Source organism: Pristis pectinata, chromosome 17, assembly GCF_009764475.1.
Source record: "Pristis pectinata isolate sPriPec2 chromosome 17, sPriPec2.1.pri, whole genome shotgun sequence".
NCBI lineage: Eukaryota > Metazoa > Chordata > Chondrichthyes > Rhinopristiformes > Pristidae > Pristis > Pristis pectinata.
In genome coordinates, this window is record NC_067421.1 from 11,724,048 (window position 1) to 11,748,529 (window position 24,482).

General features: G+C 42.1%; 1 protein-coding gene across 6 annotated transcripts in view; it reads left to right on the forward strand.

Moving 5' to 3' along the window:
* osbp2b (oxysterol binding protein 2b) overlaps nt 1–24,482 on the forward strand; it is a 279,746-nt gene that overhangs the window by 86,922 nt on the left and 168,342 nt on the right. Inside the window, exon 1 of one of the 6 annotated variants that reach the window (XM_052031994.1) lies at nt 21,647–21,900. The exons of the other annotated variants lie outside the window; for them this stretch is intronic. Coding sequence (XP_051887954.1) covers nt 21,822–21,900 — 79 coding nt within the window. The 5' untranslated portion in view covers nt 21,647–21,821. Of the gene's footprint in view, nt 1–21,646; nt 21,901–24,482 lie in introns of those variants that run through there. 6 annotated transcript variants of the gene reach the window in all.

Genomic DNA, 24,482 nt, shown 5'->3' on the forward strand with positions numbered 1-24,482 from the left:
ATTCATAGGGTATAAATGCCATGAAAATTAGCTTTTTGCAGCAGCAGCAGCACGGTAGATTAAAAACATGACAAACATGAGTTAACATAAAATTAAATTAACACAATTTGTATGTAACTTGCACATAGACTCACAGCAGGAGCAGGTATTATATCAACTGAATAAAGAAGCAGATTAGAAAACTGGCCTAGAATGGAACTGAGGAAATTAGATGAGATAATTGTAAAGCACACTATGGTATATTCCATGTCATGTGATGATTCTGAGCTACTAGATTGATGACAGCTATAGCCGAAACATTTTGGATAGAATTGCAAATGGACATTAATTAATGTTCCATTAAAACCCACCCTAGGGGATTGACGTTCCTCAGGATACGTTCTACAGAGAATGGGGCGCGTCTCTTCCATTCCTGAAGAGCCTTGCAGATATTACAAAAACATGCACTGTGGAAGCAAACTGAACAACAAAATGGCAGTCAGTTGGTGGAAAGGTTGGATGATCAAGTGGTTGTGCTGGTTCTTTGATCAACCACCATTCAGTGGCAGAGAAAAGGGGAAACTGTGGTAGCCAAGGAGTTTGGTGCATGGGAGAAGGAACATTTATGTTGCAGCCCAGTAATGCTTTAATGGAAGAGAGAGATGGACCTCGTAACCCATGAAACATACTATGCTGAGAGTTGTTAATGTCATTTGGCACTTTGTATTGTTATAATATGTCAAGTACGTTCCATCACATTTTTTCCATGGATGTGTTTATGTGATTACATTACTAATGTGGGAATCTTAAGTCTCTTGTTTCTGTTTTATTGATGCTCCTCTGATCCACCTCCACCCATGCATGCTTTCCCCTCATGTCAAACACATCCGTTGCTTTACTTCATTCTTATTGCAAGGCCTCGAACTGTGTAGCTGATTCATTTGAAACCCAAGCTTGCTGTTGCCTCATTACTAATTTTGACCATTCTTCTTCACCTCTTCTGCTCTCCTTGTTCCTTACAGTGGCCAGTGTTTAAGATCTTTGTTTTTTTAGCCAGGTATTTCAGAGGGTGGACAGATCATAGAACAATACAGCACAGCACGGGCCCTTCGGCCCACGGTGTTATGCCGAACTATATCGTGGCAATTACGTTAGGAGATTACCACAGAAATGGTTCATGCCTGCATGGGGGTTTCAAAACAGCCTTGAGGACATGAACACCATAAAATTGAAGAGTCCAGATAACCCATCATGTTATTTCGTGGCGGCTTTGCAATAGGAGCCAGTAAACCTTAAGAGTTGAGTTAAGTATAGCGTTACCACATAACTTCCAACAACATACAGATGTGGCTAGCAAGGGTTTGACAATAGCTGGGGGACCTCAACAGTATTTGAGGAGTTAATTGACATGGAAAATCAGGAACTGCAGTAAATTTAATGGACGTGAAGTTTACGATGTCAAAACAGGGTATTACTGTAGAGGAATAGCCTAGAACTGGAGAAGGAGGGGAAACTGAATTGTGAATTGGTTTAAACCGAGCAAGCTGATGATAGAAATTCATGATGGCTTGTAATGGTGGCTGGAAGTGTTCAGTGGTGTTGCACTGTGTCCAGTCTTGGATCACTGCTGTTCACTGTATTTCAGGTATATTGTTGTCATTCTAGGGGGAGTGCAATTTGTGGATGGTACTAAAATAAGAGGAATGGCTAATTATTTAGAAAACTGTAGTAAGTGTAAAGAATGTTGATACTTTAGGGGAAAAGACCAAAACGAGATCAAATTCAATATTAATAAGTATGCATTAACAATAACAAAAATAACAAAAGCAATTATGGTCTGAATGAAAGTTGACTTGGTGCAGTGGTAATCTGAAGGGATTCAGGGTTATATATTCACAGGAATTTACAGACCTCGCTTTGATAGGGCTAATAGAACTCTAGGTTTTATAATGATAAATTGAGTATGAAAGCTAAGAGATACCAGCGTAAACCCTTAATAACACTTTAGTTAATTTTTCTTGCTACCAAGAGTAGGTAGTTCATAGTTCCCATTAATGCTATAATAGGATTATGCCCATTAGGAAATTAACCTCACATGAAATGAATGTTAAATGTATTGTATTTCCCCACAAAGAATCACAAGTATGGAATAGACTTGCAGCAAGAGCAGGGACATATCATCTGAATAAATAAGCAGATTGGTAAAGTCACTTGCAATGGGATTGAGGAAATTAGAAGAGATAATTATGAAGCACAAGATGATGTATTCCGTGCAACCTGATACTGGGGTGATGATAGTGTCTTCAGTGACAAGAGTAGGTGGAATTGCTATCAGGCATTAATCATTGCTCCATTGAATTCAAATAAAATTAGAGTGTTGTGTGCAGTACCAGACTCCACACGATAGGATTACTGAGATTTTAGAAAAGGTGCAACTCAGATTCACCAGAATGCTATCTACTGCAAGAAAATACTATTAAAAGGAAAGACTGGAGACTTTTCTTGTTGGAACAGTGCAGGTAGTAAGGCAATGCAGGATAAGGCAGACAGAAAGTGATAGTTTGCAATAGTGCAGGAGTCCAGAATGAAAATCCATAAGCGCAAGGTTAAATGTGAAAGATTTAAGGCAAAGAATAATATAACCTCGCATACGTTGAGAGAGTCTTGAGGCTGTGGCACACTCTTCCAAAATAGATAGTTGAAGTGGAATTAGGGGAATGCAGGAAAAGGGATGAAGGGATGTGGGAACAGGTCAGATTAATGTGATTAGGTTATTTGCTCACTTGAAGGCTAAATGCCAAGGCAAATTAGTTGGGACAGGTGACTTGATTCTGTGTTGTAATGTCTAGCATTGCCATCCATGGTGAGGCCATTTTTGGCACTGAGTAGGCAGAGATGGATGCTAAACTTTATGATTGGATGCACTTTGTACAGGATAGGGCTTCCAGCTACCCCAAATGTGTCACAGTGAGTTGAATGGCAGTATTTATGGTGCCGGGGTATTCTGCATATGTGGGCACCTTTATGTAGCAGGAGTAGACCTCGTCTGGGGAAGGTGGAGGGGTTGATGTACAGGTGTGGTGCTAGTTGGGCAGGCGTCTTCTGCAGTACAAGATAGCAGCTGCTGTCTGCTTGAGGGGGCTACCGTTAGCTAAAATTATTATTTAGCAACTGATGGGGGGTTTCTGCATGACTGCAGCTTGAAAATATCTGCAAAGATAAGTCCCACTCCTCCCACCAATCCTCCTAAATCCCCTTGGATTGCTCTGAATCGCTGACTTTGTTAGCCAGTATTAGATTGTGCCAGTTAGCAGTGTAGGACAGAAGTGGTTTCTTTCCCTTACAAAAATGTAACATGGGAATGGGAAGAAATCAGAAGTCAGCCGTGCCCCTAACTTGCCTGCCACTCCGATGAGCGTTGCCTTAATCAGGGTCTACTCCAGATTTGCTAAAGAAAAACAGTAAGGGGTTGAAAATCCCAGCCTGAGCCTGGTTTTAAACTGTCTGTGGAGGCAGTGGCATCCCTTATAAGGCACAGGGATTAACACAGATGCAGAGTTCACAATAAATCTGTTGGCAGAGTGAGGGTATCTGTACCTACATTGTGGTTGGCAGTGAAAGCCTCAGGAACGTCCTTGACTAACTATGTAGTACTGCATTGGGAAGGATTATTGAAGGCTGACAAAGTGATAAATGAGGTGGCCACTTACATACAATTAGTTTAGTTTATGCACCTGTGACATGTTTCCTTGCCCCACGTGTAGTTTACTCCACAGTGCATTGACAAAAACTCATTTATTAAGTGGTGCCAGAGTTCTTAGTTACAGCTTTGGTTTCCTCACAGCAGTAAGTTAATAAGCAACGCAGTTTTGGGCAGAGGCTCATTATAAAAGATCCATGGCCCTCAGCAAAAGACAGCAATTCTGCAACGAGAGAGAGGTAACTTTATTTAGATAGAGATCATTGGATTCCATCGAACCCGTGCCAAAAAAATTCGAGCAAATGTAAATCAGATTGCCAGTGCACGGCACGGCTGCTTATTTTGTGCTGCTGGATCAGATGAATTTCACCCCCTCCTCGTTTTAATTTTTGACACACATATTATGCTGCACCTCAGCAAGAGCCTTCTGTGAATCAACGTGCATTATCTTTTGTATTCCCTTTATGCACTCAGCGATCCCTCACCAGAATGGTCTTTGAATTGATGGTGTAGCCGGTACTGCTGCTGACTCACAGCTCCAGTGACCTTGCTTCAATTCTGACCTGCAATGCAACTGCGGGGAGTTTGCAAGTTCTCTCTGTGACCGTCTGGAAATCCCCCAGGTCTCTGGTTTCCTCCTACATCCCAAAGACGTGCTGGTTAGTAGGTTAATTGCTTACAGTAAATTGCCCCTCGTGCAGGTGGGGGATAGAAGGACCGGGGGGGGGGGGTGGTTGATGGACTTTTGAGAGAGAAAAGGTTACAGGAAAAAGTGGAAGAATGAGATGACTCTTTTCTTTTTCAATCTTTTTATTAGTTTTCAAATTAATACAGATTAATATATAACATCAATGTTTGTACATGTAATACAAAGAGATCAGGAGAACAATCATAGCATAGATAATCATAAAGAACAATAAAGTATAAAAAAAATCTGTAGATCCCACGATCTCTTAGTAAATGAATATAATATAAAAGAAAGGAAAGAAAAAGATTTATTATATATATATAAAAGAAAAAAAATCCCCAAATCAATAAGAAAAATTATAAACAATATATCAAACCAAACTAAACAGAAAAATTTCAAAAAAAAGAAAAAAAAGACTGGACTGAAATTTCTTGGTAAAAACAGGGCAATATTATGTCATCAACTCCGTTCCTTTAAATTAGAAAGTTATTGAAAGGGGATCTATATCATGTGAAAATATTGGATAAATGGACTCCAAGAGATTACTCTGAGAACTGGCATAGACTTGACGGGCCAAATGGCCTCCTGCTACGTCTACAGAAATGTGCAAAAGTCATATATAACCTGTTCATAGCCCATGACTGATTAAACTTGCTATATGTTCACTATTTCACACACATTGGGACTTTCACCTACAAAATAACAAATGGACCATTTTTCTTAAATGTTTGTCACTCCTTGTTCTTAATGCCCAATCCCAAACATTTTGGAAAGAATCAATACAATGAGAGAAATAGGATCTTTTATGTCCACCTGGAAGAATAGATGGAGATTTGGTTTAACGTTTCACTTGTAACGCTGCAGCACCTCTCAGTACCGCAGTGGAGTGTCAACCTTGATAATATGCTGAGTTAACACTTAAATCTTTTGATTTGGCTGTAAAGGTACTTTGGCTGAGACAAGGCTGACACTTAATATATTTGGTTTTTGAATCTCATTTCCTTTTCTTTGCCATGGAGCCTCAGGTTTTCTACCACTTTTTGATCGAGGTAAACTGTATTTAGCCATTATCGTATTAATTCCATTCTTAAGCTGCTCCTGCTACTGTTTGATCTGGAATTTGTGCCAGCCCATCAACTTTGTCCCTGATTCTCCTCAAATCTATTTTTCCATGTGAATCTAGTGATAGTTTGTCTACTGCTTCCAAAGTCTTGTTTTCTCTGGTCATTAGCACTTTATCATTCTACATTGCATCTGTCACCATGTCCTTCTTACTGGATAAGTTACATTCCAATTAGGAAAACAACCCTGGATGCATTTTTCTCCTCTCAGCTTTGACCATAAACCAGTGTAATCCTGGGGCACCCTTGGGTAATTAAAGTCTCCTCATTAATACCAGTCTGTTCCAACTGCAAGCTGCTGTAAATTGCCTATAAATCTCTTCCTTGCTTTCTTTCCCACTATTCATTGGTATATAATGTACTCCCAATGTGATAATAGAAGCCATATTACCTCTTAACTCAACACAGGTAGATTTTATCTGAACATTTTTCCTTCTGGCTCTAATTTTGCATTCAATTAAGAAAAGTACTGCCTGCACTTTTCCCTTACTTATTTCTCTAGGAAAATTCCTAGGCAGGAATAGTTGGTTCTTTTTCTTCTAAGGGAATCCCTTGGGGATGAGGATGACTTTCACATCTGTGGATTCTGAGGTGGCTGATGAGGCCAAAGTGGGAGCTGCAGACTCTACCATTGCTGGGGCAGAGGTGATGGTGTGAGGTTGGTGGTATGGCGTCTGCTATGTTCCTTCTGCTGTTCATAGTGGGACTCTGTGTGCTGATAAAGAATAGACCTGAGGTTCTCAATGCTATCCAAATGCACTATCTCCATATTAAGTGTTCATGGGCCAGGAATTCCATGAGCTACACTTTCCCAAGGAGGGTTTGAGAACATCCTTGAATCTCGTAGAGAATGTGATGGGGACAGATTGCAGTAGATTACGGTTTTAGTTATTGCAGGATGTACGACAGGGTAACTCATTGCAAGAGGTGTGACTGGGGTGGGTGGGGAGGGGGGTTCACTGACTGCAGGGGTTGTGACAGTCTGATTGTGGGAGGTTTGAGGGGGTGGGGTCACTGATTGTGGGAGGTGTGAGGGGGTGGGGGTCACTGATTGTGGGAGGTGTGAGGGGGGAGTCACTGATTGTGGGAGGTGTGAGGGGTGGGGGGCACTGAATACGGGAGGGGTGGGGGGGGTCACTGAATGCAGGAGGTGTGAGGGGTGGGGGTCACTGAACGCAGGAGGTGTGAGGGGTTGGGGTCACAACGCAGGAGGTGTGAGGGGTGGGGGTCACTGAATGCAGGAGGTGTGACACTGTTCTGATTGCAGGAAGTATGCATGTTCTGTCCAATGTAATGCGCTGTTCATATGGCTTTAACTGAGTGCTGCGTTTGTTGATGGCATCGGACTGGTGCTAAATCACCACCGTCGGTGCTTTTAATTGATGATTTGCTGGATAGGCTTGGACTTGTTGTTTTGAATGAGAGTCTTGTTATTGGACTTGCCAATGGATCACTGATCAGAGGATATGGGGACTGTGGTTTGCCACAGGTATTGTGGGATTGAGGTGCTTGATGGAAGGATGCACAGATCTTGTCACTGACTACAACCAGATAGGATGGAGTTGTTAAGGCAGGCGATGAGTCTTGGAAGTGCTGGTGGTGTGAGGATGGATTTCAGTGCTGATCAGAAGAGCTGAGCTTTGCGTCCTTGATTATATTGTAGGTTTGGTTACTAATCGCACTAACCAAGCACACCTTTCATCACCTTGTTAATGCACCCTTAAACCCTGTCTTTAGATCATGCTTACAGCAGCATGTTTTCATGCCTCCCTCTTGGCTGGGTATCACTTTTTATCTGATCGCATTCCTCTGTGGCAGTTTTGGATGCTTTACTAGGTTAAAGCCACTGTATTATATCACTGGTTTGTTGTTTAAATGGTTTCCTCTTTGTGTTGTAAACTACCTTGTTTATTTTGTTCTCAATGCAAGTGCTTTCTGTCACTCGTTATTTCACACTACAAGCAATAAGGTTTTACACAGCATTTGTCACAGGACCAATTCTCCCAAACACTAAGCCCTTTTCTATAATAAGATTACTGGAATATAAAGGGACAGAAGTTATTCTACAGCTGTGCAAAGTCCTGGTTGGACCTCATTCAGAATGCTGTGAGTCACTCTAGGCACAGTTTCTAGAAGAGAATGCAGCATTAATTTCCCAGAACAGCTCTGCTCCAAGGTTTAAATAACAAGGAGTGGTTACAAATATTCAGGCTATATTCCTGGAATATGGAAGAGTAAAGGTCATTCTTCAAGATATTAAGTTGAACCAATGGAATGGATGGAGAGAAGCTATTTCCAGTGATTGAAGATTCCAGGATGTGAAGGATTGTCTAACGATCAGATACAAGTTTTTTCAGAAGTGAAGTTGGTAAGGGCTGGTAGACTTCCTTCCACAAATAGCCGGAAGTCAAATGTAAATTGTAAATCTGAGATCTTTTGATTCTGTTGACCAAAATATGTGGTTGTAAAGGGAAACATTCCATTAACATTGGCTATTATCTGTATCTGTCCATGTCATTTCAATGACCAATGTGTATAGACTCACAACTCTTTTTCCTTGTTTTTCACCATTTAGAATGTACTCTGCTCTGGCCCCCCCCCCCCCCTCCCTTAGGTACGGTCGTCAACCTCACACTTGGCTACATTAAAATCCAGCTTTATTAATACCTCTTTGTTAATTTAATGCATTTTACCACCCTATGAATTGCTGGCAAACCTTAAATGTCTTCTTATCCCATCATCTAAGTCCATTGCAAGGAATGTAGTATGCCTAATGAATCCATGCTGGTTTGCTGTGATTAGCTGAATGTTTTTTGATGATCAGTCACTCTATCCTTATGAAAGGTTCTGACACTTTGGCCAACAATAGATGTTAAACTCACAAGTATATAACACGTTGACTGTTTTTCTCCCCACAAGTGCAGCCTGACCTGCTGAGCATTTCTAGCAACTTCTGTTTTTGTTTTAGATTTCCAGCATCTGCACTTTTTCTGATTTTCAGTTATTATAATATCCCAGTTTTTTTGCCCCATCTTTTAAGTATAAGAGTGACGTGAAATTATGCGGAGTTTGCCTATCTTTTTTTGTTAAGGAGCTGGTGAAGAGATCTTTCTTGTAATGCAATTATGGGGCCAGTGGATGTTGTGCAAATTATTCTTTTAAGATTATCGACAGGGAGCTCTGCCTGACACTTTCCTTGTTCTCTGGCGATTAAAGAGGACATTCTAGTAGGAATTCTGCTGCAGTTTCATTGATAATTTTTTCAGAGAATTGACTAGATTTTTGCAGATTAATGCTTTCTCTGCTTGCCTAAGTCAAATAAACAAATACCCTGGTGATATGTTGATACCATGAGCTGAATTCAGAACGGAGCTAAACATCTCTGGAAATATAAACCTCATTACCACTGTTAATTGCAAGCTCCAGGGCACCAAGGAACAGACTCTTTACAGAACACGCAACCCTCTGCCTTGATCTCCTGGGAGGAGCTGTAGTGTATTGTAAGGTGGTGTGTGCTCATGTTTTGCAACATTGGATGTGAGCTGAATCACCAACACAGAAGTGTCTGTGCAACAGAATACAAATCATTAAAAAATACTAAAATCAGACAGTTATGCAATTTGAGGTAAAAACTGAAAATGTTGGAAACACTAAGCAAGTCAAGCAGTATTTGTTCTGATGAAAAGGTCCTAGATCTGAAATATTAATTGTTTCTCCTTCCACAGATGCTGCCTGACCTTCTGGTTTTTCCATCATTTTCTGTTTTGTATTTCAGATTTCTATTATCTGCAGTTTTTCTTTCAAGCCATGCAGTTTGATCTATACATCAGAGCAATAGCACATACCACCTCACATTACATGACACACCATGTCAATGCAGCTTAGTAGCTCAGCATTTGGTGCTGCTTCCTCACAGCTCCAGAGACCTGGGTCCAATCCCAACCTTGGGTGCTGCCCATGTGGAGTTTGCACGTTCACCTGGGTTTCCTCCAGGTGCTCTGGTTTCTTACCACACCACAAAGATAATGTGGGTTAATTGGCCATTGTAACTTACCCCTTATTGTTGCTAAGTGGCAAAGGAACTAACAGGAAGTTGATGGGCATGTGAGAAAGAATAAGTTGCAGTGGTACAGGGGAATGGGACTGATGGGATTGCTGTTTTGGGAGCTGGCATGGACCCAGTGGGCTGAGTGGACTCCAGAGTTAATAGTAAATACATGAAGTCAGGAGATTGTGTATTTTGTACGCAGTCTATTCCTTGATGCCCTGGGAGAAACCATGGAGCATGCAGACAAAGGAGTAATGAGGTGATAATGGAACAACATTGACAATGGGATCTACATCTTCAGACTGGGGATGTTCAGTGTCTCCTTTCAATCCAGATGGCAGATTTCATCAGAAAAGGTTATGAAAATGCTGTTAAGATGCAGATACTAATCAGAAATATTTTACTGAATTCATTCGTTGAAAAATATGGGGAATAGCACTGTAATACAGAAAGGGATGTCTCAAGTTTCAACCAGTTCCGTTGCTGATATGTGCTCATGCAGTACCATAGGCTGTGAGGTGAATCATCATCATTGAAGTCTGTCACGTGGATCTGGGCAGCAGCATATCTATCATAAAGACCAGTTAGCTATGCATTATAATACATAAAACAGAAAAATATAACAATATACAAAGAAAGAATAAAGTACAGTTCCCACATCATATCTACAGTATGTGTTCCCTGTTGATCAAAAAGTCAACTGTATGGGCCACATAAGTACCAGTAGTTAAGAGAAGTTAAGAGGCTGGGTGAGTGATTCACCTTCTGACATTCCAATGCCTTTCCACCACCACCAGGCATGTCAGAATCGTAATGGAATGAATTCAACTCCAGCAAATGAGAAAGGTCGACACCATCTGGGACAAGGCAACCTGCTGGACTGGTACCCGTTCAATCACCTAACCATCCAATCCTTACATCACTGGTGCATGGTGGCTACAGTGTGTACAGCCTGTAAAGTTCACTGCTGTTACTTGCTTAGCTACTCTAACATCATCTCCCAAGTGCACGAGCTCTCCCAGTAAGAAGAAGGAGGGCAGCTCCTGCAGCTTTCTTCCAAGTTTTACATCATACTGATGAGGAACTCTATCGCCGTTCCTTTATCAACACTGGTTTAAATCTTGGAACAGCACTGTTGGAGCACTTTCACCAGAACACCACCACCTTCTCAAGGGCAATAGATACCAGCCCAGCGTGCGATACTCAACAGTAGAAAAATGTGAATAAATAAAAAAATAATAGAAAAGTGCTCCAACTGGAGAATAGCACTGCAGCACCCATTTACAACTTGTAGAACTCTGAATCAAACTATCATGGATCAAGTCCGACATTTTATCCAGACTGCTGTCCTGATGAAGGGTCTCTGCCCGAAACGTCGACTGTTCATTTCCCGCCATGGATGCTGCCTGACCTGCTGAGTTCCTCCAGCATCTTGTGTGCATTAATCGAGACTGGCACTCCCTCTGCAGTACTGACAGGGTATGGCACCAGAGCTGCGCAGCACAGAAACAGGCTCTTGAGTCATCCACGTCCATGTCTGAAGTAACATGAAATCAAGACCCACCTCCCCTTTTAGGTAGAAATAAAAGATCCCATGATAGTATTTCAAAGAGTAGAGGAGTTGTCCCCAATGTCCTGATAAGTACTTAGCCCTCAGTTAACATAAATAGCAGCTGGTCATTGTCTCACGAATGTTTGTAGGAACTAGTTGCCAGTAAATAAACTATCACATTTCCCACATTACAACAGTAATGTTATAATCATTGGCTGTGAAATACTCTTTGACATCCTGAAGTCATGAAAGGTAGTGTAGAAATGCAAGTCTTTCTTCTTATCACTGCACTGACATACTGCCTGGAGTGTTCACCGTGATCACCCTGCAGTGAACCAATCTTACTGAACCTAATACTCCCCGGCAGAATGGCTAAAAGGCTGTGTTCATGCATCATAAGCGGGTTCTGATAAGCTCAGCACTACACTTTAAACACTTCAACTGTTACATTAAAACCCAGCAATGTAAAAGTTTCCATGGGAATGAAAATCACCGCTTTTCCTGAGGAATATGTTGACTCTTCCCTTCCCAGGGAGTTACTCAACTGCCTCTTATCCCGAGAGATCAAGGACTCCCAGCAGCGATTTTGCCAGCTGCATCTATTATTGCCAGAAGCTTTTTAAAGGGCACGTGTGTCCAATGTTCCATTTCATCTATTGTCAGAGATATTTATAGTTCCTGAAACAACTCAGACCTATACCCTTATGTTGTGAAACAGGTTTGGGGTCTCAAAAGTAAAGGACTCTGAGCACAGTCTGGCAGGATAGGATTTTATTTACAAAGACAAACAGGGAAAATGGTAATGGGAATAACACGCACACAGTTTATAGCGAGCATGGGAAAATCGCAACAGGGGTAAAACACACACACACACACACACACACACACACACACACACACACACACACACACACACACACAATGAACTGGGTACATACAATCAAGGAAAAGACACTACAATACCGGCCACCCCTTGACCCAGTGTAGGCACGGCTCTATGCTCTAAGGGACACTAACTAAGATGCTCCCAACCCTTTTAACAGTGCACACCTCACCAATGATTTCTCCAGCGCCGTTTCACAGCGCTCAGCCTGGAGTGAATCAGGGTCATCCCTTGGAGCAGCAAAAGAGGAAGAGCCAAGCACATGTGGCACTCTTTATAGCTGGAGGGCTGGGCTGGGGTTGGGGGGGTGGGGTCCAGCCTAGGTAATTTAAAAAGGCCAATGGCCCAGTGCCAGCAAGGACTAATCAATTACAAAGGCCAATGGTCAGGTGTGCGCTGATGGGTGGGGCGGGGCCAAACCTTGATTGGCAGTGGTGTGTCTTCCGACCAGGTAGGGGCAGTGCTGTCACGTGACAGCCACGACCCTCCACAATACACTTTATTACTCCACCATATGTGAACGTTTTTAGTAGACTATCACCCGGTAACACTCACATCTACTGTGATGATGTGCTTTGAGAGGTTGGTCATAGCTAGGATGAACTCCTGCCCGAGCAAGGACCTGGACCCGCTGCAATTTGCCTACTGCCACAACAGGTCTACAACAATCTCACTGGCTCTCCACTCGGCTTTGGAGCACCTAGACAGCAGCAAGACATACATCAGGCTGCTGTTTACTGATTACAGCTTGGCATACAAAACCATCATCCCCTCAGTACTAATCAACAAGCTTCAAAACCTGGGCCTCTGTATCTCCCTCTGCAACTGGATCCTCAACTTCCTTATCGGGAGACTACAGTTAGTGTGGATCAGTAGTAACATTTCCTCCTCGCTAACAATCAACACTGGCACACCTCAAGGGTGCGTGCTTAGCCCACTGCTCTACTCTCTCTACACTCATGACTGTGTGGCTCAAACACCATCTATAAATTCACCAATGACACCACTGTTGTTGGCAGAATCTCACATGGTGATGAAGAGGCATACAGGAGTGAGCTAGATTGGCTGGTTGAGTGGTGTCACAACAATAACCTCTCACTCAAAGTCAGCAAGACCAAGGAATTGATTGTGGACTTCAGGAAGGGAAGGTTGGGAGAACACACACCAGTATTCATTGAGGGGTCAGTGGTGGACAGGGTGAGCAGCTTCAAGTTCCTGGGTGTCAAACATCTCAGAGGATCTATCTTGGGCCCAACACATTGATGCAATCACGAAGAAGGAACGTCAGTGGTTCTACTTCATTAGGAGTTTGAGGAAATTTGGTACGTCACCAAAGACTTGCAAATTTCTACAGATGTACGGTGGAGAGCATTCTGACTGGTTGCATCACCGCCTGGTTTGGAGGCTCCAATGTGCAGGATCGCAAGAGGCTGCAGAGGGTTGTAGATTCAGCCAGTTCTATCACGGGCACAACCCTCCCCACCATCGAGGACGTCTTCAAGGGGTGGTGCCTCAAGAAGGCAGCATCCATCATTAAGGACCCTCACCATCCAGGACATGCCCTCTTTATGTTACCACCATCGGGGAGGAGGTACAGGAGCATGAAGACCCACACTCAACGTTTTAGGAACAGCTTCTTCCCCTTCACCATCAGATTTCTGAATGGTCCATGAACCCATGAACTCTACCTCGTTATTCCTCTTTTGCACTGTTTGTTTATTTTTGGGTAACATAGTAATTTTTATGTCTTGCACTGTACTGCTGTCGAAAAACAACAAATTTCATGATGTATGTCAGTGATAATAAACCTAATCTAATTCTAATTCTGAGACATAAAAAGATCTTTCACCACTTTCAGAATTTGGTGCAAGAAGCACAATACACTGCTTAAAGAGTAACGATGGCATCACATTTACAGTGCACCACCACTGAAATGTTATATTTTATGATCAAAATATATCTCACCAACAAGATTTCAATCTTCCTTTCAAAACAAGTAGACTTGAACAATGTTCAATTTTCCTGCCACACTCTTCTCTGGCTTGTGATGGACCCAGGAACTGACCTTGTGATATGATGTAGCTTTTATGCTTTGCCAATTTTTTCAACTGGAACAGAATGCAGTTTATGGAATCATATAGCACAGGGGGAGATGATGCAATACTATAGAAAATGTCTTCTTTTGAGGGAGCTATCCACTTCACCTCCCTCTGTGCTTTCATCTTAGCCCTTTTTGTTTAATCTTTACAAGTTCCCGTTGAAAGTTACTATCGAATCTGCTTCCACCAGCCTTTCAATGTATTCCAGATTGTAACAACAAACAATCCACTGAAGGAACTCAGTGGGTCGAGCAGCATCTGCGGACAATCTGTGGATAAATGTCAACAATTCCTTACCCCACCCCATAAATGCTGCTCGACCTGCTGAGTTCCTCTCGCAGATGGTTTGTTGCTCCAGATTCCAGCATCTGCAGTCTCTTGTGTCTCTATTTCAGAATGTAATTCTTCACTGAGTGAATTTAAAAAAAGTTTCCTTTTCCCTGGTTTTCTTTGTGTGTGTGTGTGTGTGTGTGTGTGTGTGTGTGTGTGTGTGTGTGTTGCTGGGGCGTGGGGAGAGGGTATGTTTTTGGTTGCTTCATGTTTGTGAAGCAGTTTTTCCCCATGCACTCTTAGAAAACATCTCACAGTTATGAACTTTTTTACCAACTTTCCCCTTCCAGCTGTCTCTTAACAAATCTCACATCCCTCAACCGTAACACTGTTCTACTAAAACTCCTGTGAATCACAGCAAAGACATCCTTCAAAGAGTGATGCCCAAAATTAGACCCAATACTCCAGCTAAGTCCAGACCAGTGATATATAAAGGTTTGCATAAATTTTATAAAACTCTCCAGAGATAAGCATGTAAAAAAAAAATCAAAATGTGACATAAAAAATGAATTCACCCAACAGTTAGGAAAAGTGTTCTCATTTACAGCAAATATGATTCACAGCCAGTGGCGTTGCTTGTCAGGAATATAAAACAGACGGTGAAATTCATCATATATAACATTGTCAATGACTCTGAGACTGCCGAGTAGTTTGGCCATTCATAACACAGTCAAAGAAGACATCAGCTCTCCCCAGATTCTACCACTTACCTACACACCAGGAACAATTTGTACTGCACAATTAACCTACCAAGCCACAGGTCTTTGGGATTTGGGAGTACGCTAAGGAAACATATGCAGTTACAGGGAGCCTATACAAACTCCACGCCATAGGGTCAATATTGAGCCTGGGTTGCTGGAGATATGAGGCAGCAGCTCTACCAGGTGTGTCACTGTGATGCACAGATTTTCACCCGATGCTCCGGCTTCCTCCCAGTTCCAAAGATATGCTGGTAGGTTGTTTGGTCACTATAAATTACTCCTTGGTATAGGCAAGTGGCAAAGGAATCAAAGGGGAGTCAATAGGCACGTAAAACAGAGTAAGTTACAGAGAGAAGGGAAATGAGACGGATTTGATTCCTCTGCTGAGAGCTGGCAAGGACCAGATAGACCCAGTGTTCTCCTTCTGAGTCCAAAATAAGCAAGGAAGGATGCTTCTTCCTCTGTACCCCAAGCTGTGATTCAGAAAGTGGCTGATCATTGTAGATGCTGAGGTTCAGTAGTGTTTTCTCAGAATGGTTTGTGCAATCCCTGATCAACGTTTTCTGAAAAATATCCTTTACGTTCTCTGTGAACAGAATTATCATTTTAACAGAGATTGTAGAAGCTAAGTGATAGTATGACCTTATGTAAAACAGGAAGAACTCTAGCGAATATTGGCTGTAGTACTGTGTCCCTCCACAATAAAGGAACGGAGAAGATGCACATTCATTGGAAGACTGCCTGCCATGAATAAATAAAACAGGAAGAGTAGGACTTACTTCCTTTGGAATGCAGGAAAACTGTGATTGCATTGGAGAGAATGCAAAGGAGATTGTATGGTGAATTTCAAAGTGTGTTTTCTATCTCTGTTCATCTGATATGTTGACTTTAGGTCCATTTATAACTTCTGTCCTCTAGAGCTGTTGACAAGAATCACCAGTTGGTGTGAATTATCCCCACTGTAAACTAGAATAATTTTCCTACCAGGTTGAGGAATATATTTTTATGAAATATATTGAATACATTTTCATTCACCACATTATGAGAAAGATTACAGTGGAAAGAGTGCAAAGAAGATTTACAAAATTGTTGCCAGGACTGGAATATTTTGGTGATAGCCTAAGATCATTTTCTTTGGAACAATGGACGATGGGGCAAGACTTAACTAATCAATGTATAAAATTATGAAGTGTCTGGATAAGTAGGAAGGATGTCTTTCCCTTTGCAGAAGGGTCAAAAACCAGAGGACATAGGTGTAAAATAATTGGTGCTAGGAGGAGAGACAGGAAAAAATGTTTCACTCAGAGGGTTGTTGATGTCAAGAGCTTACTGCCTGAAAGGGTGGTAGAGATCGAACCCCTCATCACATCTAGAAAGCGGCTGGATGTACATATATATGAAGAGCTGTGACCAGCAGGGCTACAGACTGAGCCAGTGCTTAAAGGTGGGATTAGGCTGATGGCCTCTGTCTGGGTTGTAAATCTTTATTAGAACATCAAATGTTCAACATTACAAAGAATGCAACTAGGTGGTAACTGACTGTAGTTGGGTGTCTAGAATAAGGGATTAACACAGGATTGGAAAAGACAGCAGCAAAACTTCAAACAGTGGTGGTGCTCCAGACATGAAGCATGCCAGCAACCCACAGCTCACTTGCCTAGATGGATGAAGGAAGAGAGGATATGGGAAGAGACTGAAGTGTGATCATGTACATTCATGAGCAAGGTAGATGCCAGCATAGATTTGTTGGTCTGAATGGCATGTTTCCATCTGGTAACTTCTTTGTATTTCAACATGTAACTGAAAATCCTTTGCAAAACAAAATATTGTATCTGCAGTTTGCCTTTCCTTTGGGGTTATCATCTTCTTCATCTGCCTGCTGTTGTCCTTCAGAGAGCTGATGTGACCTGGGTTTTGATCGGTGGGCGAGCTCTGACAGAGTCTAGAACAGCAGCCCACAGCGCGCTTCTGCAAGAAGTTATTCAGTTGGTCTCGACTGTTTTAAGTGCAGAGGATTTGGGTGACGTTTTTAATTTTTAAAGCAATTCTTGCTGCTCTTTGCTTTGAAATGTGTGAATAGTGTGTGGGACACGTTCAGTGCTGCAAATTGCTGATACATTATTTCATCACACTAACCAGGCTAGGCACTTAAAAGAAGTATAAATACTTAAAAACTTCTCTCTCTCCCATGTCACTTTGTTAAAGGACATCATTGTCAGAGGTCAGGAAACCAAAGCAAGACGTCTATACAGACAAACGCATCTACCTTACAGGGAAAATGCAGAGACCACGTTAATCACATATTCATACAGACAGATTGTATTGGAAAGCACTCCATGTCCATTGCAGCAATATGTTGGTGAACCTAGAGATGTATAATTCTTATTGTGACCAGAATCCTAGAAAGATTACAATGCAGGAGGAGGCTTTTTGGCTCATCAAGTGTATGTCAACTCTATGTAGGAGTAATCTAGGTAGTTCCACTCCCCAATCCTTTACCTGTAACCCTGTAACATTTTTTCCTTTCAAGTATTACCCAGTTCCCTATCGAACCTCAGAAATGAATCTGTCTCCACCACTATCCCTCGTAGTGCATTCTAGATCCTAAGCATGCAATTTGAAAGAATGTTTTTCTTCACGTCTCTTGTTTCTTTTTCTAATAACCTTCAATCAATGTTATCTGGTTCATAATCTTGCTCCACAAAGGGTCTCACTCTAGACTCTTCACGACTTTAAATAACTCTGTCAGAGTCCCTCTCAATCTCCTCTATTGCAAGTAGAACAACGCCAGCTTCTCTGGGTTTTTCCATGTAAGTAGAGGCCCTCATCTCTGGGATCATTCTAGTAAATCTTTTCTATACCTCTTCTAAGGTGTGATGTCTAGAACTGGACACAATATTTCAGTTCTGGCCAAATCATTACCTTGTAATAGTTCCTTTTGACTTCCTTCCTCTTAACGTAAGAATATAAGAAATAGAGGAAGGTTATTCAGCCCCCCCATACCTGCACTACTACCCAATTGGATCATGGCTGACCTTTTCCTCTACTAACCTTTTATTCTCTTAATATCTTTAATATGCTCAACAACTGAACTTCCAAATACAGGATGCCAAAGATTCACTATCCTCTCGGTCTGAATGGCTAATCCCATGTTTAGAAGCTGCGACCCCTTGGTTATAGACACTCCACCCAGGGGGATTATCTTCCCTACATCTACGCTGTCAAACCGTGTATGTTTCAATGAGGTCACTTCTTGTTCTTCCAACTCAAGAGGATATAGCCCTGTCTGACTCATAAGACAGTTCCCCACCACCCTCCCCCCCTCAACCCACCTCCCCCAATTCCAGGAATTAATCTGGTGAAGCCTCATTGGACTCCCTCTATCCCACTTATATCTATCCTTAGATAGGGAGCCCAAATCTGTTCACATTATTCCAGGTGCTATCTCACCAGAGGCAAATATAATTTCAGTAAGATTTTGTAACTCATCTTCGTATTCCATTAAAAGCCAGCGTACCATTTATCTTCCTGATTGTTTGTTGCATGTCAACTTTCAGCAAGTCAAAACATACTCTGTTTTCTATTTTTGGATGAGCTCACATTTTATCCACGTTATATTCCATCTGCCTCATCCTTGCCCTGTTTATATCCATTTGAATCCTCTCGGCATCCTCCTCACAGTCCACACTGCCACCCAGCTCTGTATCGTTAGCAGACTTGGATGTACATTGGACTGGGTCACCTCATCCAAATCATTGATGTTGACTGTGAACATTTGGGCCCCAACACTGATTGTTGCAGAATCCAACTAGTTAGAGCCTCCCGATCCGAAAACCTACTTTCTGTTTTCTGCCCATGAAACAATTCTCAGTCCACACCAACACTTTACTTCCAATCCCATGTGCTCTAATTTTGTCAATAATTTCTCATGTAACTCCTCATCAAAGGCCTTCTGAAGTCCAAATACACCACATCCACAGGTTCTACTTTATCTATTCTGCTGCTTACAACCTCAAACACTTTAACAGGTTATCAGACATGGTTTTGCTTTCATAAACTGGTCTTTGCCCAATCCTAATATTATTTTCTAATTGTCTGTTACCACTTCCTTAAGAGCAGATTCTAGCATTTCCCTACTGCAGATGTCAGGTCCTCCCTTCCTCTTTTCTTAAACAGTGGGGTTACATTACATCTGCCCCTGTGGGAACCTTTCCAGAGTCTGCGTTTTCTTGGAAGGTGCAGTTACCATCTCCATAGCAACCTCTTTCCAAACCTTGTGATGCACGTCATCAGGCTCCAGGCATTTATTAACCTCCAATCTCATTAATTTCTCTCATAGTTTTCTTTTAACTCCTGTTAATTTCTTTCAGCTCTTGACTTGCTCTGGACTTGTTGCCCTGCACTGTTTCCTGGAGATCTTTTTGTGTCTTCTTCCTTGAAGACAGGCAAAAAGTTTGTGTTTAATTTTTTTTTTGTATGCTGTATCCAGGATCCTGTATCATGTTTTAACTTCTTTCTCAGCTCATCACTCCTTCTGCGTCTGTGCATTATTCTCAGATGGTTAGAAGGTTATGGACAAGATTTCCGTAACTTCCTCCCTTACTTCCTTAGGATGTATCCAACCTGGAACAAGTTACTTATTAGGTACTGCTAACCTTTCTTGTACCTGACTCATCTCCTCCCACTTTAGCTCAGAAATCATTGTTCATATTCTACCTGAGTCTCTACATTTCACTACCTAGACTACATCTTTCTTTACTGATACTCCGGCAGCATCTTGTTCCTCGTTAAAGACTGATTTAACGAACCCACTTTGAAGCTCAGCAATACCCTCTACCTCCAAGGTCAACCCCACCTCTCCTCTCTCTCTTCTTTCACTGTTTACATGCTGATGGAAAAGTTTTGGATTCCTTTTACATTTGCTGCCACTCTTATCTCCTGCTCTTTCTTTGCCTCTCTAATTTCCATTTTTATATAATCAGCCTGATTCTCACTTGTAATGCAGGCCTAACATCAATAATATACCTTTCCTTCTGCTTTATTTTCTTCTCATCCAGGGAATTTTGGTTTTAATTGGTTGACCCTTGTCCCTGAATCATCTCCTTCCTTGTTTAGAGTCGGTGTTCATGCTCTATGTGAACCTCCCAACACCCACTTCACCTCCTCCCATCAATATAGCCTCTGTTCTTTCTTCCCTCACTTTCTCCCTCTTGAATAGGCTGGAACTTTTTTCCCTGGAGCATAGGAGGCTGAGGGGTGACCTTATAGAGGTACAGTATATAAAGTCATGAGGGGTGTAGGTAAGGTGAACGGTCACAGTCTTTTTCCTGAGGTAGGAGCGTCTAAAACGCAAGGACGTAGATTTAAGGAGGGAGAGGAAAGATGTGGAAGAAACCTGAGGGGCAACCTTTTCACCTAAAGGGCAGTGGGTATTTGGAACGAGATGCCAGAGGAAGTGGTGGAGGCAGGTACAATTACAATGTTTAAAAGACATTTAGGCAGGTACATGGATAGGAAGGGTTTAGAGGGATAGGAGACAAATGCAGGCAAAGAGGACTAGATTGTATAGATATCTTGGTCAGCATTGTCAAGTTGGGTCGTAAGACCTATTTCAGTGCTGTACAACTCTGTGACTCTATGAAAACATAATTGCCTTCGCTAGTGTAGCTTCAAGATGAGAAAGTTGACTGCAGCTGGTATATCTCTTGTGTTCAAGGTAAATTGATCAGACGGGGAAGGTCAGCACTCTTGCCTTGCAGCACAGTGTGTGGTCTCTTGGTGCCCCAAGTTACTTATCTATACCAGCTTTGTTCAGTCTCTGACATCATGTCGCCGTCTTTGCAGAAGCAAGCACAATCACATTGCTAGCTTCCCTTCAATGATTTAACACAAGGCCTTGTTGGCAGAGTTAAATTTTCACTCAGTTGATTTATTTCCAACTGCTGTAACGTCAGCTGTGTCTTCAGATAGTGTACAGCTCTTTGGGCAGTGTGCATGTCTTGTAGGGCGAGAGCATATATAACAATAAGCAATTATAAAATGTAGTAAAATTTGCCATGGTGTTTCACAGAGGTGTTATCAAATCACTTTGATACCAAGCCATGTAAGGAAATAATAACAGCTCAGAAAAGAATTGGGTTTGTGTCATATGACTTGCTGAGATTTCTCCTTGTCTACCCGATACACCCCGAATACTATCCCTTATTCTGTAATGGACATCCCAGTCTTTCAATTACCTGATTAGCAAGTGTGTATTTGGTGTAAACTGTATGAGTCCCTGATTAGACGTAACTCACTTGCTGGTATCCATATACCATGTGTTAACTACCTTAATCTGATTAGTTTACAGTTCGAAACTCATTATAAGAGATCTGTTGATCTCCTTAAGAGAAAATGAAAAGTGCTTCTGAGTTAATCTAATAAAATTAAAGAGGATTTCCTGCTGCTGTTATGCAGCGTTCAGTTTGGATCACAAGGGGTTAAGTGTTGGCCCATGCCGTAGAGTAAGCAGTGGTGCATTGTGGTATGGAAGCCTGCACGCCGGTAGTGGTGCAATGAGTGAAGCAAAAAACGTGGGTGAATACCCAGTGAGTGGAACACCCGGCCAGTGCACGGACTATGAGCGATGTATCCTGAGGGAGCACAGCTGCTGACTGAGAACGTTGCCCGACTCGGTGCTGCTACAGAACTCTGCTTCACTGACCGACACTGCCAAGGGGGATGAAGGGCAGAGGCTGCTGGGAGACGGGATCCACTCGCTCGTTCTGCAACTCCGGCTGCCTGAGTAAATTGAAGAGGGGTTAGTGGCCTTGCAGTGCTTCTCTTTAACAGAAAGCCTGGCTTGTGAATAGCAGCCACCGTTGTGCTCGTCTTAAAAACTGTACAGTCAGCAGGTTGCACAGAACTGTAATTGTAGCATACAGCTTTGGATCAGAATAAAATTCAGTAGTATAATGGTTCTTCGGTTCACATTCAGAGGGAACGCAATTTGAATGCACACTACTGATTATAAATTTCAGGGCCATTATCATGTGTGTATGTCCCATTTGGGTTAATAGTCCATTATTGATCACTCTAATCATTATGCATTGCAATGAGTGAATGACATTCCTTCAGTACAGTTGTAAGCTGGCAGGACAGGAATTTGTCTGTTGTCGTGGAATTATCTTTTTCCAATCATAAACTAATACAGCAGTAAAAATGGGACAAGGATTAACAAAAAAAATCAAATATTTGATATATTGAATGTCTCCCTATTTCCTTATTCATAGGTTGTGACTTGTATGCGATACCTCGATACCTCACGTGGTTACGTCATAGCATTAAGTTTCTTGATAATTACAGATACTCATTGCAGGATCTGCCAGATACATTTGCCTGGAAGTTGAAGCATTTGCGCATTTTTTTAATGTATAATTTATGGATAAATACAGTTTTGGGCATGTTGGATCAAACTGTCAGTTGTTTCCAGGTTGATCGGTGCCTATCGAGAAATATCCCCAGGCACTGAGGTGGGATTTGTCTCAGTGTGTCCAGTGTTTGCCTTGCGTCAGACATGGGTCAGTGATGTCACCTGATATGTAGCATCCATTTCCCTGTTTACTACCAAAAGTTGACGATTCAAGGTGCAACCTTGGACCAGCGTTTCTCATTCACAGAAAAAGGAAGAGCAAACCATGTGGCAACCACTGAGACATTGGTGTTCTGCCCACAGTCTCTGAAGACTCATTTCTCCAAGCTCCACTTTTATCCCCGGCAATGTTACTGTATTCTGCACCTCAATGTAAGATGCTGCCATCTCTGGTCCCATGATGAGCCCTTGACTCGCAGTGAATTGGGGGACAGGGAGGGAGGGGGGACACTCACTGGACAGGAGCCCATCAGGCCAGACCATCGCATTGGTTTTGCATGGATGCACAGATGAACTCTGTGTCCCCCTCCCACACCTCCATTTTCCCTTACCTCCATGGCAGCCTTTTTTGCGATGGAGAGAGTTCTATTAAGGTCTGACTCACTTCCCAGGGATCAGTGTGGCAATGATGCAGCCACTGCAAAGGAAACATTTTTGACGGTGATTCAGCATGAATTCTCTTAATAATCTAGCACTCTTAATACTCTTTAATAATTCATCAAATTTTTGCCCATTTTCGAATTTATGTTTGCATGTACATCAGTACTACATGCAGCAAATGCCTGGAAATAATGAGCTCCAATTTCTAGACATTTTTTTTCTGAGAAGTCACCTTTCAGATGTCACTATCTCCTTAACTACATTTGCTTATATCTTCCTCTCAGAAACTGCACGTCTAATGAGTAGGGCAGGGATGGCCTTGGAACAAGCAGGTGACATATTTGCCACCTAGAATAGCTGTCTGCCTGAAATCAAAACAGAAAATGCTGGATACACTCGGCAGGTCATGGAACATGTTTGGAAGGAGAAAAAGAGATAACATTTCAGGTTGAAAATCCTCTGTCCAGAACAGCAAAGAGGATGGAGTGGGATGCTGGAGAAAAAGGGAATATTTCTGATGGGGTGAGGCCAGGATTGCTGTGGACATAAGCTGTTGACGGAAGTACCCAGTTAATAACTTAATAAGGACAAATTATCCAGCTTAGGATCACAGGTATGTTCAAACTATCCAGCATTCCAACTTATCCCTAGCTAGCTGGCTGTCCTGCTATTGGTGTACATGGTGTCTCCTTAAATTTCAGATCATGTAGCCATCTCTTTCACTCCTGGAGCAGTGCTGCCACCTTTGGGTCTGAGTCAGGCATCTGTCACCACAGAGAAAGACTTGTATCTATATAATGTCTCTCAGGATGTCCCAGAGTACCTGAAAGTCAAAAGTAGTTATGAAGTTGTCAATATTGTAATGTGAGAAACATACAACTTGTTGTGCACAGCATGCACCTAAAAATGTAACATGGTAAGTTTTATAGCTCTGTCAAATGAAGGGTAAATATCAGACAGGGCACTGTGGATAAATCCCCTGCTCTTCTTCAGCTGGTACCATGGGATTGTAGAGGTAGTTGATGAGAGCTGAGTTTAACATCTCATCTGAAAGACAGATCTCCAACCATGTAGCACTCCCTTGTTACGTCAGCCTGGATTTTTGTTATCGTGTTTCTGGAGTGAGAATTGAACCCATGTATTTCTGACTCAAAGAGGCAAGAGTGACTCCAATTAAGCCACAGCTGATGCTTATGCTTCACCCTTCCAAGGCAAACACCCCACTCCACCACCACCATCCCTTACTGGGCACATTTGGCTGTTGCCTTAGTTACAGAAACAAACAGGTTTTCCTGAGTTACTGGAGAAGTGTGGAGCCTTGGCTGTCTGACACCTTAATTGTAAATTTAATTTATTATGTTAATTAAACT